Genomic DNA, 14,697 nt, shown 5'->3' on the forward strand with positions numbered 1-14,697 from the left:
CTTCATAGTTTTCACCAAACAGGCTTTCTCCAAAGATTTATTGTGAAATCTCCACCTCTGACTTGTGACTTTTCTCATGAAATTTCTCCTGAAGGAGGCTCCAACCCCATCACACATGAAACTGTAGGCTGGCAGTTCCAGAAACTCTGGGATGAATGCCAGGTTGAAGCTGCTCACCTGTAAAATGTTGGATTGTCCCAAGAATCTGATCAGAAGACCACAGGTGGATTTTCTCACTGATCATCTCCCAGAAGCAGTGATGCTAACATTGAAATGCCCCCCTGCACATTGGATGTAGCTGACGTTGTTCCACAACCTTTGGACCTCAGATTCTCATCAAATGTTTGATGAAAAGGAACCAGAGAAAAGAGACAGAAAAAAGCAAAGACTAAGAGATTTATTCCTGATGTGATTTCTCCTTTTTGTGCAGGGATAATCTGTGAATCCTTGCAGGATCTGCTGTTGGAGGAAATCACAGATCAAACCTGGACATTCAGCTGGTTCTGATGTTCTGCTGCAGGATGATTCATGTTAGTCAAAACAACTTTATTTTATAGCACATTTAAAATGTGCTATAAAATAAACGGTGACGGTTTTAATCAGGTGACGTACCTGATTAAAACGTACAAAACCGATTGTGAAACAACAAACATTACATTTAATCAAAAGCCACCATCAAAACCATGAAGAAGAATTATATATTGATAATTGTTCCAGTTGGTTTTCATCAGAGGCAAAATGTGGCTTTGCAGTCCATATTTAGGACACACATACAATAATGCTCATGCCTGGAGTCACATCCTCTGAATCATTCCCAATTTTTACTAGTCTATGACTTTCATTGTATATTGCTACACCACAAGCATATGTATAATACAATCAAGTCCTAGAGAGGATCCAGGTTCATCTGGAGGTCTTACAGTACTGCTTTTAGGGAAAAATAATTAATTGATCATAGCATAAAATGCTGAGTCTTCTCTCTTTCTTGCCTGTCAGCTCTGGCATCAGTTCATGTCTCTTTGTCCACACAGCATCCATAAAGTAAATGCTTACTTTAGTAAACCAGAAACTCTGACTTACGCCTTCAAACATCAACAATGAGGCTAGACCAACACATCCACCCCCCAAATACGTTTGGTCCTTTGTAACACGTCAGCCCCCAGGTGAGTCAGGAATTCAGTTATGTTTCTGTGGAACTGATTTATGCCAACTGTAGAATGGACCAGGTGATTATATTTCTTTGTTTTTAGAGAAACCGTCTCCTGAGAGGAGGAGTTTTCCCACCGTCTCTCGGCTCCCAGCAGGTTTATAAAGACCAGGTGAGCAGCTCAGGTACAGCAGCCTTCAGCCGCCCAGAAGATCCAACCAGCTAATCAATCACCTGCCTACAGGTGAGTGTTCAGCTTCATCCGTTCATCTCTCTTTAACTGTCTAACAGTAGAACTTGGAAACCATCATTTTGACAAGCTTAGCTGGACAGAACCAGCTGGGTTCATATTTGACCCATTTTTCTATCAAATCCTTTTAAATTCTGGAAATATTTCCGTTTTGTCTGAATTCAAACCAACTTTAGAACCACTAGTTCTGCTTTTACAGTTTTATTAATACACATGAATGACATTTCCCCTTTTATTGTTGCAGCAGAATCTCGGTGAGATGTGGAGATGCTTCATATTTATCAGATACATAGATCTCCAGTTTGTTTCCTTTACCGGGTCTTTTAAATAAAATGATCTCCTCTGTAGCCAGATGTATGTTGTATCAGAGGTAGTTTCCTTCACTGTGTTTCTCATGTTGGGTTTAACTTTGATGCAGGAGCCAAAGATGACGCAGTACATCACTGACATCGATGTTTCTGTGAGCCACAATGAGGAGCTCAAGTTACGTAAAAATGGCTTCACCCAACTTCCTGTTGATCTGAACTCAGGAACAGGAGGAAACACAATCTATCTCTGGTACAAAACCGGTACCTGTGGAGCGATCACCAGGATCCAGTTTTCCTTCACTCCCGCGATGAAACAAGGTCTGATTGATGAAGGGTACCACCAGGTTGAAAATAATCTCAACACAGGAACCTGTGGCAGCCTCATCAACCTGTGGTACATGAAAGGTTCTTCTCCATATGATGTCCCAATCGTGGAGCTGGACCTGACCACTAATGCAGAAGAGGACGCCAAGAAGGGCCAGCCTCAGTGGGAGAGGTCAGCCTGTGACCTGAACCGTGGAGCTAGAGGAGCTTGGCTCTACCTGTGGATGAAGAGGGAGCGTCAAACCTACATCTGTGACATCCAGGCCACTAATAATCCTTCTTCAGATGCCAACTTGTTCCGTCAAGGTTACACCCGAATAGATGAAGACACCAACAGAAGTGCAGGTGGGTCTGACGTCTTCATCTGGTACCGACAGAGCACCGATGAGAATAAGGCCATCAGAGATCTGCAGGTCTCCATTGATCAGGCGTCCGAAAGGAGCTATGAGAACCAACTCTACGAGCAAGTGAGAGTCAACCTGAATGAGGGAACCAAAGGAAACCCGGTGTACCTGTGGTACAAGAAGACGGACTGCAGCAAAGATCCCATCAAGCTGCTCACCCTGATCTTCAACATGGCCTCAACAACCACCTATGAGAATGCCGGCATCAACGTCATCGAAAAAAACCTCAACACTAATAACCCAGGCATGAAAGAATATGTGTGTTATATGTAGAGGGTCCTGATTATTCTGAGCATGCTCAGTGAGAGCAAATATCCCTCTATTCTGATCACATCTTCATCATATCCACCTGTTATCTTCTGCAAAATGATTTGCTACCTGAAACTTTCTCTGAATTTCAAACTGTCTTAATAAAGTTGAGCATCTGATCATGTCTACTGTCAATTTAATTGTTTTACAACATTTTCAAGTTAAACACCAGAAGAACAAATACACATTAATATAAACCAATTTATATTAATATTATTATTTACATATATTGAGTGGCTGCAGTTACGCTGGCAGCCAGAAGGCTTTCTTCGCTGTGAGACTCTTACAGCAGTTACTCAGTGGATCTGAGCCACTCGACTGGCTTTTATTACGAGAACCACAAGGAAAATATCAGAGAATTGATTTAATGATGATATTTAATCCCAGCCTTAAGGAAACAGTATCAACATAGTTACCTGTTTTATAATGTCTCTATGTGCCTGGAAAAAACTAAACATTGCCCCTCTGGGCTGTTTCCATTAGTACAGGTGCTTCATTATTTCATCCAATCACATTTCTGTTAGAACATGACATCAACATTTTGCTCATTGATGAATTAATGACTCGAATGTCATTTTCTTATGGTGATCTTATGTTGATCAGAGTCAGTTGAAGAGACTTGGTGGTAGATAATTCTTCAATTTGAGGTGAAAAATGTAAGGTTTTATTTTAAACTGGTGTATTAATGTTTTTGTTAATTTTATGTCACAATCTTGTCATAGTGAGACTTGGTGCATTCTGGAGGAAGACAGGCGTAAAACTACAGCTGGTTTGCAACGAACAACAATGTTTCTAGTTTAGATTAGTTTGCATCACAGTATACCGTAGAATGCTCCCACAGCAGCACTAAAAATATGTAAAGAATAATCGTAAAATAACCCATAAAACATAAATAATACACAGTGATATACTATATAGTAATACAACAGTCCAATATGAATATGTATGTTTAAAGACTAAATTCTGTGTTGAAAAGTTTTCTTGGTGAGGCCAAATTAGCTCTAAATTACTGTAATTAATTTTGTCTGTGTTTCAAGTAACTAGTTCAAAGAAAACATAAGTGAAGGCATTATTTTGGGAAAGTAATGTTTCATTAGTTTTGAATAGAAAATGTTTTACAGTTCAATAGAAGCTGCATTTATTTAATCACTTAACTTCATACATAAATGTTTAAATGTCATATTATAATGACTTTTTCAGTATTTACAACAGCAGGCGTTTCAAATCGCGGGTCCTTCCTGTGTTTAGTTTGAAAAGGGACAAAGGTTTACATCTTTCCACCTCAGCCCTGATTTCTCCAACTTGGACTCCATGATACGATCCAGAGATGATGACTGATCTGGTCTCTCCGTCTTCATAGGTTCTCCTGAGGCGGGCGGTGAAGGGAATGTCCATCCTGTACTGATAACCAACCATCTTTACAGTGCAGCTGTGGTTTGGTGGTACGGTAAGCTGTATCGACACAGAATGGGAGACCTCCTCTGTCCAGGTATTTCCACCTGAGAACGTATGAGTCGTCTCCGCATTGATTTCAATATTTCCTTCCACAATGCCAGGAATTCCTGTTTTGATGGTCGTTCTTACACCGAATGTGACGGAGGAGCTGATGTCCCACCGCCTCTCATCTGTGGTCGTCTTAGTCAGAGAAACTGTTTTGGTCACATCACTGAGGCCATGGTTGACAGTAGTGGAGCTTTGGAGGGTTTTTGGAGGAGCTTTCAAGATTGTAGCTTGATTTGTGTGGTACCTGACATCAGAGATGAGATCTTGGTCAGCCTTCATCTGAGTCAGAACCTCATACTTCTTGTAACAATATTCCTTCCCCTGCCAGGGAAGATAAAAGAGGCGACTCTTTGGATCAACCTTCCCCAATCCGTACTTGTTCTTCCCTACATACATTTCCTCACTGGAGCAGGTTCTGATTGAATTCTGTGGAACAGAACCATAAGAACCTTCCTTCCACTGCAAGATTTCAAAATTATCTTCATTCACAAGGACTTGAAAAGAGGAGGAACGATGCTCTTTCTTTTTATCGGGATAATGGCAGTAAGGGCCCATGCTGGGGTTGTAAAAACCAGAATGACATCCGACTTTGCAGATGAAGTCGATTCGTTTGGCGTAATTATTGTAAATAGAAACGGCTCCATTGGGAAGGGAACCCTCCCATGTCGCCCACTGCAGTTTTCCTGTATTACCGAACTCTGGGAGCGTCGAGTTAACTGGGATTTTCTGTCTGAACGGAGCAGAAGGCAAAACACGTCTAACTGTTGAGAAGGAGATGATTTTAGCAACACCGTCCGACAGATCTGGGTTCCAGGAAGGAACTGTAAAAGAAGAAGATTATTTTTAAACTCTATTCTTATTTAAGAGTGTCTCTGCTTCTGTGCTAGCAGTAACATACTTACTCCAACAACAGCTCTACAGAAACATGTTTTTAAAAAAGAAAGATGTCAAATTGTTAAAAGATATTTCCCCTTACAGTTTTCATCTGGTGGTCGGTTCCTCTCCAGGTCCAGAGGACTCGCTGAAGGCAGAAACAGCAACAACAGCAACTAAAAGGAGCAGAAATAAAAATATTATTAGTTATAATAAAGATCTGCTTTAATGGAAACAGCAATTTAACCCTTTAGTTGTGACTCAAAATGCCTACAAATAATCAATGGGTAATTTGTGATCTAAATTACTAGTTTTATTAATAGTTGCCATAAGCAAGGTTCCCAACCAAAAGTACTAAAGTCTGTTCTGTCAGTGGAAGGATGTTAGAACTGGGTGATGTAGAACTGGGTGATGTAGAACTGGGTGATGTAGAACTGGGTGATGTAGAACTGAATGACGTAGAACTGGGCGGTGTAGAACTGGGTGATGTAGAACTGAATGATGTAGAACTGAATGATGTAGAACTGGGTGATGTAGAACTGAATGATGTAGAACTGAATGGTGTAGAACTGAGTGATGTAGATCTGAATGATGTAGAACTGGGTGATGTAGAACTGGGTGATGTAGATCTGAATGATGTAGAACTGGGTGATGTAGAACTGGGTGATGTAGAACTGAATGATGTAAAACTGGGTGATGTAGAACTGAATGACGTAGAACTGGGCGGTGTAGAACTGGGTGATGTAGAACTGAATGGTGTAGAACTGAGTGATGTAGATCTGAATGATGTAGAACTGGGTGATGTAGAACTGGGTGATGTAGATCTGAATGATGTAGAACTGGGTGATGTAGAACTGGGTGATGTAGAACTGAATGATGTAAAACTGGGTGATGTAGAACTGAATGATGTAGAACTGAATGGTGTAGAACTGAGTGATGTAGATCTGAATGATGTAGAACTGGGTGATGTAGAACTGGGTGATGTAGATCTGAATGATGTAGAACTGGGTGATGTAGAACTGGGTGATGTAGAACTGAATGATGTAAAACTGGGTGATGTAGAACTGAATGACGTAGAACTGGGCGGTGTAGAACTGGGTGATGTAGAACTGAATGATGTAGAACTGAATGGTGTAGAACTGAGTGATGTAGATCTGAATGATGTAGAACTGAATGATGTAGAACTGGGTGATGTAGAACTGAATGATGTAGAACTGAATGATGTAGAACTGGGTGATGTAGAACTGAATGATGTAGAACTGAATGGTGTAGAACTGAGTGATGTAGATCTGAATGATGTAGAACTGGGTGATGTAGAACTGGGTGATGTAGATCTGAATGATGTAGAACTGGGTGATGTAGAACTGGGTGATGTAGAACTGAGTGATGTAGAACTGGGTAATCAGCTGGGGGCCAAGTGGGGCAGATTCCATCTAATGGGAATCAAAAACCTCTAAAACGTTGCCACATTTAAAGAGTCGGCCACTTTGTTGCTTTTTGGACCACAGTGTGATGAAAATGGTCGATCTTGTAACTTAAGTTTTGCAAGAAAAATACTGCAAAGGTCTGTGATCCCTGTTTAAAGATTACCAGGCTTCAGTGTAAAAACCACAAGACAGTTTCTGAAACAACTGATGCAAAAATGGTGCAGAATTTGTGAAACAACTGTTACATTAACTAATGTCAACATGTCCCGTCTGGTATAGTTCCCATTTTGTTAAACTGGCTTTTAGTTCAATTTCTAACCCTAAATAATATCATCGGTATCTTTCTCTTGTTTGGATTTCTTTGTTTGAAGGATTGATAAATAATTTTTCAAGTCATCATCTAGATCAGTGGTTTCCAAACATTTTCTGCGCCCCCCCCTATGGATTACAAATGGCTGTCTGGTTGAAAGGACGCGTGTGAGGGGGGGCATCGACTTTTTTGGGGGCAAAATGAATGTACGTAGCTGAAAACAGACACCAACATCGGTAGCCTACAAGGTACTTGTTAAGCTTAAGGTTCTGTATTGATATTAGCTAGTCATCTGTTAGCTAACATTACCTGCATCCAGCAGCTTTACTCAACTCAGTCGGTTAGTTTGGAGGGAAAAACTGTGAAAAGTTCTTTGCGTTTTGCTGGTTTGCTGCCGTGATTCTAACACAAACCTACGTAGCTCCGCCCAGCAGCAGCAGGTCTCCTTCACAGGTGGAAACCCAGCGCGAGCGGCGTAGCGCTCATGTTGCGTTTAAACGCGGTTTGGAACAACAGGTTACAACATGTTAACAACGGATTAAAAAGTTTTAACTGCTGATAAAAGTGACAGAGGACACAAATATGGGAAGTGTGGAAGCCTCTACTGTATCAAATTGACACAGGAATAACAGAGAGTTGGCCATTCTAAGGTAAAAACCCAGCGCATACAGAGTTCATGTTTTGTTTTGTTTTCATCCAGACGGCTTCCCACGCCCCCCCTGCAATGACACGGCCCACAGTTTGGGAACCTCTGATCTAGATTATTCCATTTATATTATATTTAATGCACTTTAAGGCTTCAAGGTAGTTTGGATACTTTTAAAACATTTTTGCATGATTTAAAATTAATGACTAATTTTGACTTTCTGGTTAGAACTAATTCCTGGTAGTTAGTTTTATTTTACCATCTCTGCCTGTTGGTTTCTCCTTCACAGCAGTGACAGAACAGCAGCAGCAGCTGTAAATAAAGAGACAAATCACTTTTAGTTACTACCATTCAAAAATGCCAGATTAACCAACTAGTTTTAGTACAAAACTAGCTGGATATTTGTTTTATCCCTCACTAAATCATAATGTTGAATTACTGTATTATTTTAGAGGTAGAGTCAAAAAGACAAACATCTTACCTGATTTAGACGAGTGAAGAGTTTTCACCAGGTGAATATTTCTCAGATCGTCTTTATAGCAGAAACCTGCAGGTTGTTTTAGAGGCAGAAATGGTTTCATCTCATCCTGCTGCTTCTTTAATACCTGATTATCTGAAGGAGGATTTTTCTAAAGAGCCTATCAGAGTTTAGTTCATTACACACAACACCAAATAAAGGAAGGACTTCTGCAGACTCACATGATTGGTTGTTGGGCGTTGAAGCCGAATGTTTTTTGTATTGCATTTACAAATCATATCAAAGGAAATAAAGCTAAAGCAGATTCTGCCATCGTCTGGGTTTCCTCGCTAACATTTATTAGATTCAGTTAGAATCACCCAGAATAACAGAATAATAAAAGATGTTTAACATCCTTAACATTGTCCCTGATGGTTGAGCTTATTGCTGATGTTTTTCGTATCTGGGATGTTTAACTGCTTCTCCATTTAACGTGGCAGGAAAATATTCTGGAGAAAACGTTTGACATCAGGGACAAACATCCCTTGATGTTTAATAATGTTAAACATCAAGCATGGGAGATTATATTAAAAAATCAGGGACAATATTAGATATCCTGGATAATAAATGTTAAACATCGGGCAAAGTTAATCAGCCAGGATGGCATAACAGTCAGGATAATGTTGAATCGGACATGATGGTAAATGGTGATGAGTTATCAACACATTGCCAAACTCTCAATGCTGTGCTGCTGAATACTGACCCCTGCTGGACCTTAAAATCCCTGCAAGCACCTCTTGCAGCCTAGCTGACTCCATCAACTGACACTGATTTGATGACCTAATGTGCACAATAATATAATTTAAGTCATTGTATTTTATATTGCATATTTGCAGATATGCTTTTCGACCTTCATAAGGGAAGGTTGAAAAGGTTTGGTTAGATTATCAGTATTTGCAGGTCCCAGATCCTGCAGTTTATCCAAAATGCTGTGTGAATCCTGACCAACACCAGGAACATGGATTACATTACAGCAGCTTAAATCGCTGCAGTGGCTCCCTGTGTGTAACAGGTCTGTCCCTCCATAACCAACTCTGGTGAGCAAAACTGCTCAACCAACTGAAATCTGTCAGAAAAATGATAAATTCAGCCTAAAGCTCTGATCCGTTCAAGCTTCTAAAAAGTATTAATGTGATAAACTTAACAGTTAAACTGATTAGTTGGTTTTAAAATCTGTTTTTATTTCATAAAAAATGAAGAGTGTTTGTACTGATATTTAAAGAGAAGCCTCAATTTGAAACAATGGAAGTTTATTTTCATTGCTTATAAGCTTTATTAATGCCAAAAAAGACGCATAATAGCTCAGGACACATTGATAAAGACACAAGCTTATAGAACCGAATACATTTGCATTAGATGGTTGTTGATCTTTACCAGAATTACATAGAAAGTCGCTCCTTTGAGTAATCACATGGTTATAGATTTAAGTAATTTCTCTGTTCACAATCATTTTAATATTAACTTGCATTTGGCGGAAACTTTAGTAGGGGTGCAACTGCAAACACAACTTAAAGTACCTCAGTTTTAAAATCACAATTCCATGATTTTAATGTTTAAGTCAAACAAATCAATATTCTTCATTCTGGAGTAAGCAACAAATGTCATGTCTCGTCATTAATGGGGGTTTAGTTTTATTCCAGAATTTTAGAAAGTGGGTCGTATTGAACTGATTTGGCTTGATTTCTCCATTTCATAAGGGCATCAAATAACATAAAGAAGGTCGGAAATGGTTGCCGTTGTTCAGGAAGTTTTTAAGACGATTATCCCAAATCTGACTTCATAAGTTTGGAGATGTTTTGATATGCAGACAATCCAGACACTGGATCAGAAATATTCTGTATAACTAAATGCACCATTGCACCCCTACTGTTTGCATCCATAAAGAATATGGATAAAAAAGCATAAATGAAGCTGAAGCTCTTTATCAAATGCCTAGTAAAGTCACATTGACTGTACTTTAGCAGGTTTTAACACTACAAATATTCTACATCATTTCAGGAAAGTGTTTGGAGTCGGACAAAGGTTTGCATCTTTCCACCTCAGCCCCAATATCTCCAACTTGGACTCCATAATACGATCCAGAGATGATGACTGATCTGGTCTCTCCGTCTTCATAGGTTCGCTTCAGGCGGGCGGTGAAGGGAATCTCCATTTTGTACTGAAAACCAACCATCTTTACAGTGCAGCTGTGGTTTGGTGGTATGGTAAGCTCTAAAGAGACAGAGTGGGAGATCTCCTCTGTCCAGGTATTTCCACCTGAGAATGTATGAGTCGTCTCTGCACCGATTTCAACCTCTCCTTCTGCAATCTTGGGAAATCCTGCTTTGATTGTAGTTTTTAGGCTGAATGTGACGGAGGAGCTGATGTCCCACCGTCTCTCTTCTGTGGTCGTCTTAGTCAAAGAAACCGTCTTCGTCACAGGTCTGAGGGCACGGTTAGTAACAGTAGAGCTTTGCATGGTTTTTGGAGGCTCTTTGAAAATCTTTTCTTTCTTTGTGTCATATTTGACATCAGAGATTAAATCTTTTTCAGCCTTCATCTGGGTCAGAACCTCATATTTCTTCATGTACCAATATTCTTTCCCCTTCCAGGGAAGATAAAAGCATTTATCCTTTGGATCAACCTTCCCCAATCCGTACTTGTTCTTCCCTACATACATTTCCTCACTGGAGCAGGTTCTGACTGAATTCTGTGGAACAGAACCATAAGAACCTTCCTTCCACTTCAGGATCTCAAATTTATCTTCATTCACAAGGATTTGAAATGAGGAGGAACGATGCTCTTTCTTTTTATCGGGATAATGGCAGTAAGGGCCTTTGCTGGGGTTGTAAAAACCAGAATGACATCCGACTTTGCAGATGAAGTCGATTCGTTTGGCGTAATTGTTGTAAATAGAAACGGCTCCATTTGGAGGGGAACCCTCCCATGTCGCCCACTGCAGTTTTCCTGTATTACTGAACTCTGGGAGCGTCGAGTTAACTGGGATTTTCTGTCTGAACGGAGCAGAAGGCAAAACACGTCGGATCATTGAGACGGACACATTAGCTTTGACTTTAGCAACATCATCCACTGGATCTGGTTTCAGGAAGGAGACTGTAAAAGAAAAAGACTAGTTAGGTTTTTTACTGTTGGTTTTGAAGATGCTACCCATTTAAATGTTGCCACACTTCCCTATAATTCACAATTCCCTGTAATTCTAATGAAGTTCAAGCTAAAATCTCAAATCTATTGTGCCAACTTATGTTTCTCTACTAGAGATAATATTCTGACTCCAGCAGCTCTACAGAAATGTGCTTTAAGAAAAGAAACTTTCATTCTAAGGCTTAACTCTCCTCTCGTACCGTTTTCATCTGGTGGCTGGTTCTTCTCCAGGTGCTGAGCGCTGGCTGAGGACACAACCAGCAGCAACAGCAACTGAAAGGAGCAGAAATTAAAGTTATTCTCAGCTATTATCATGATAAAATACAACTTTCCAGCAAATGCAACAAACACGCAGCTACAGCAAATGGTAAAGTCTTTCTTCTTGTGTCTTTTTGTTTGCAATTTTTTTAGGAATGACTGAAATCCAGTCAGTGATTCAACTTGAAACCTCCTAGAGAACTTTGCAAAAACCATTGAAGGTTTAGAATTCAATCCGTTTTAATTGTTGCACAAATTAGTTTCTAATAGAACAGATTCACAGAACATTGTTTTTATTATTTAATGATGTTTTACTGAACTGAAGGTACTAATTTAATGAGGTTCATGATGCATGAACAGAATGCTGCAGATCTATAAGATCAAGTTAACACACAGTTCTGTATTCATGCATCATTTAGTTTCACTGGCCACACCCAAACCCAACTCCTGCTTAATATGTGGATTTAAGAAATTACTTAACTGATGCAATATAAAATAAGTTACCTAAAACCCCAACCCTACCCTAAATACATACAAAGATAATACTTAGAGTTTAGATACCAGAAAAAAAAATTCAAGAATTTTATTTTGACTTTGCGGTTAAAAGTACACCGGGCTGAGTTTTACTTTACCATTTCTGCCCGTGTTGGTCGTCTTCAGAGCAGCAGGGCAACAGCAGGAACTGTAGATAACGGAGATATCAAGGATTAGATATTTGTTTCATCTAATACCAGATGCAATATAACATCGTTAAAGAAATCATAATGATGGATAATGTATTATTTAAGAGAACAGAGTCAAGAATGTGAACATTTTACCTGATTTACTGAAGAGTCTTTGATCAGCTGTCGAGTTCTCAGGTCTTGGTTTTTGGCAGGTTTGGTTTAGATGTAGAAATGGTTTCATCTCATCCTGCTGCTTCTTTAATATCTGATTATCTGAAGGAGGATTTTTCTAAAGAGCCTATCAGAGCTTAATTCAACTCACACACCACCAAATAAAGACACGACTTGTGCAGACTCACAGGATTGGTTGTTGGTCGTCACCAGCCTCCTCAGGGTCTTTGAGGTGAAAATGTTGCCTTGTTACTGAATGTTTTGTATTTTGCATTAACACAGCAAATGAATTAAACTGAAGCAGATGATTGTATGAACACATCACTTTTTCTCAATGCATCAATGCATGACATTAAATCAGACAAAACTATTCCACTTTTAGTTCAGTTATAAATATATATATATATATATATATATATATATATATATATATATATATATATATATATATATATATGTGTGGCTATTAGTTTGTAGACTCACACAAAGACCATTTTATCTTTGTAGAGCAAATGACACACAGAAACCTGAAGTGACTTTACCACATCCTTACCACAAAGTTTTCAACAGAATCACAAACTTCCCGCTTTCTTGACCAAACCTTATGATGATCCGTATCATTAAACTCTTCTTTGTGTTATTTCTTATGTTATTGATTTAGCAGATCATATATTATCACAAACTGCATGAAGTTGCTGAGCAGAAAGTGTGAAAGAAAACATGAGTTGTGAAGTCAGCTGTCATCGTCATGGTTACATACTAAAGTTTGTTGTAATAAACGTCCGTTATCTTATTCAAACTTTGCATTTCTAAATTCTTATTTCATAAAACTTAAACCTGTGGCTAGACCTACAACATAAAATAAATGAGAAAATATTAACGACCTTTACTTCATAGCTTAAATTACTGCTTTACAGACATTGAAGGATTATTTTGAAAACTGCATAAAATATGTAACACATTAAACCAATCAGGAAAACTTTGGCACAGTTTGAGATTCTGTCCTGTTAACTAAAAGAAGAAATTATACAATGTAAAAGTCTAATGTTGCATTTTAATACCATTTCTAATTGTGGTTGCTTTGTACTTGTTCAGCTCACACATATTGCTGTGGTGTTAGAACCTCAAGATCATTATGAATCATTGTTCTACTTTTCTGCTGTGTGGTTTGTAGAAACAGTGACTGGAACTTGACATAGTCACTTGAACAGACTGATTTATGTTTCACATCTTAAATTGTTTTGAGTCAGTTCACCACTAAAGCTGTTAGATGCTGCAGGTGGTTCAAAGGATTTAATCCACATAGTAGGAGCAGATTATCTGAACTTGATTATGAGAAATTATGTGAAATACAGACAACAAACTTTGATTGTTTGCCATGATCTGGGCATCCTGTTCTGATGGTGTTGATATTGGGAACATTTAAAACGTGCAGCACACGTTAAGGACTTCTGCATCTTCCAAGTTCCAGAAAAGAACCTGGAAGAAAAACAATAAAAAGCAGAAATATGTCAGTCAGATCTGCACCTACAAACATATCTGTCAGGTTTGTTTGTGTAGAACATTTCAGCACTTCAACACAATTAACAAGCAAAAAGGAAAAATTACATTTTTAAAAGATAAAGAAGTGATAAAAAGTTGTAATCTAGACGAGAATAAGTCTGTTTTAGTTTTTATTCAAAGGTAGCTCTAAATAAACAAAATGTTCTGATTTAAAGGAACTCAGTGTTTCATTGGTTTTGATTCTGTTGGATGTGTTTTTTCTTAATATATGTTGCTTTTAACTTTGTTGTCCAAGCACTTTGAGTGATTTGTGGCTGAAAGTTTACTTGTATAAATAAAGTTGCCTTTTTACCATTTTTCTGGAAGTTAGACCAAATTACAGGAACATTAAAACTGAATGCAGCTTCTCCATGTTGGGTAATCCTGAGTAAGCAGATCAGACTTAAACCAGACGACCTGTATTGTCAGGTCCTGGGTTGTTTTGAGGTTTATTCTTCTCCAGTCACCTCTTACTGGTTCCTCCTGATTTCCATTACTTCACTGGTTTACCTGCTGCCTTTTGTTCTGGATTTCTGTTTTTGTTCTACTCTGGCTCCCTGTGTTCACCATGTTTTATGTTAGTTTGTTTTTCATAATTTCTTAATTAAAACTAAAATATTCCAAAGGATTTTGCCCACTGGGAAGATTTATCCAAACTACCACTCCATGTCTTGTAGGCATTTGATAAAATTGTGCAATAACAATAATATTTGAAATAGAAACTCCACTTAACCTCTTTTTGTTGATCTTTATGTCTATGGTTATAATATTAGTTAGCATGTTGTGCATTACTACTGCTTATCACCACGTCTTAAGAGAAGTTATGTTACCAAATTAACCTTATGGGACATGTCTTAATGACCAGATGCAGATGAATGGAGAAATGAGAAGAAAAAATGGCC

The 14,697-nt window shown here is 38.6% G+C and overlaps 3 protein-coding genes across 3 annotated transcripts; 1 reads left to right on the top strand and 2 right to left on the bottom strand.

Annotated features, from left to right (window-relative positions):
• The first annotated feature begins 1,327 nt into the window (after nucleotides 1–1,327).
• Nucleotides 1,328–2,861, top strand: LOC106929133 (uncharacterized). The gene is made up of 2 exons (XM_015005816.2): nucleotides 1,328–1,391; nucleotides 1,816–2,861. The coding sequence occupies exon 2, from the start codon at nucleotides 1,825–1,827 to the stop codon at nucleotides 2,704–2,706; it is 882 nt and encodes a 293-aa protein (XP_014861302.2). The 5' UTR covers nucleotides 1,328–1,391; nucleotides 1,816–1,824; the 3' UTR covers nucleotides 2,707–2,861.
• A 232-nt stretch (nucleotides 2,862–3,093) lies between these two features.
• LOC106929144 (natterin-3-like) lies at nucleotides 3,094–8,149 on the bottom strand. The gene is made up of 4 exons (XM_088008477.1): nucleotides 7,983–8,149; nucleotides 7,761–7,813; nucleotides 5,222–5,294; nucleotides 3,094–5,066 (listed from the first exon to the last, which is right to left on the bottom strand). Exons 2-4 carry the CDS (start codon nucleotides 7,761–7,763, stop codon nucleotides 3,946–3,948), a joined length of 1,197 nt encoding a protein of 398 aa, XP_087864603.1. The 5' UTR covers nucleotides 7,764–7,813; nucleotides 7,983–8,149; the 3' UTR covers nucleotides 3,094–3,945.
• A 1,114-nt stretch (nucleotides 8,150–9,263) lies between these two features.
• Nucleotides 9,264–12,324, bottom strand: LOC106929145 (natterin-3-like). Its single transcript, XM_088008478.1, has 4 exons — nucleotides 12,236–12,324; nucleotides 12,050–12,099; nucleotides 11,360–11,432; nucleotides 9,264–11,111 (listed from the first exon to the last, which is right to left on the bottom strand). The coding sequence occupies exons 2-4, from the start codon at nucleotides 12,050–12,052 to the stop codon at nucleotides 10,003–10,005; spliced, it is 1,185 nt and encodes a 394-aa protein (XP_087864604.1). The 5' UTR covers nucleotides 12,053–12,099; nucleotides 12,236–12,324; the 3' UTR covers nucleotides 9,264–10,002.
• Nucleotides 12,325–14,697: the final 2,373 nt, after the last annotated feature.

This window comes from Poecilia mexicana, unplaced genomic scaffold (genome assembly GCF_051168715.1).
Source record: "Poecilia mexicana isolate PSO_F unplaced genomic scaffold, ASM5116871v1 scaffold_9, whole genome shotgun sequence".
Taxonomy (NCBI): domain Eukaryota; kingdom Metazoa; phylum Chordata; class Actinopteri; order Cyprinodontiformes; family Poeciliidae; genus Poecilia; species Poecilia mexicana.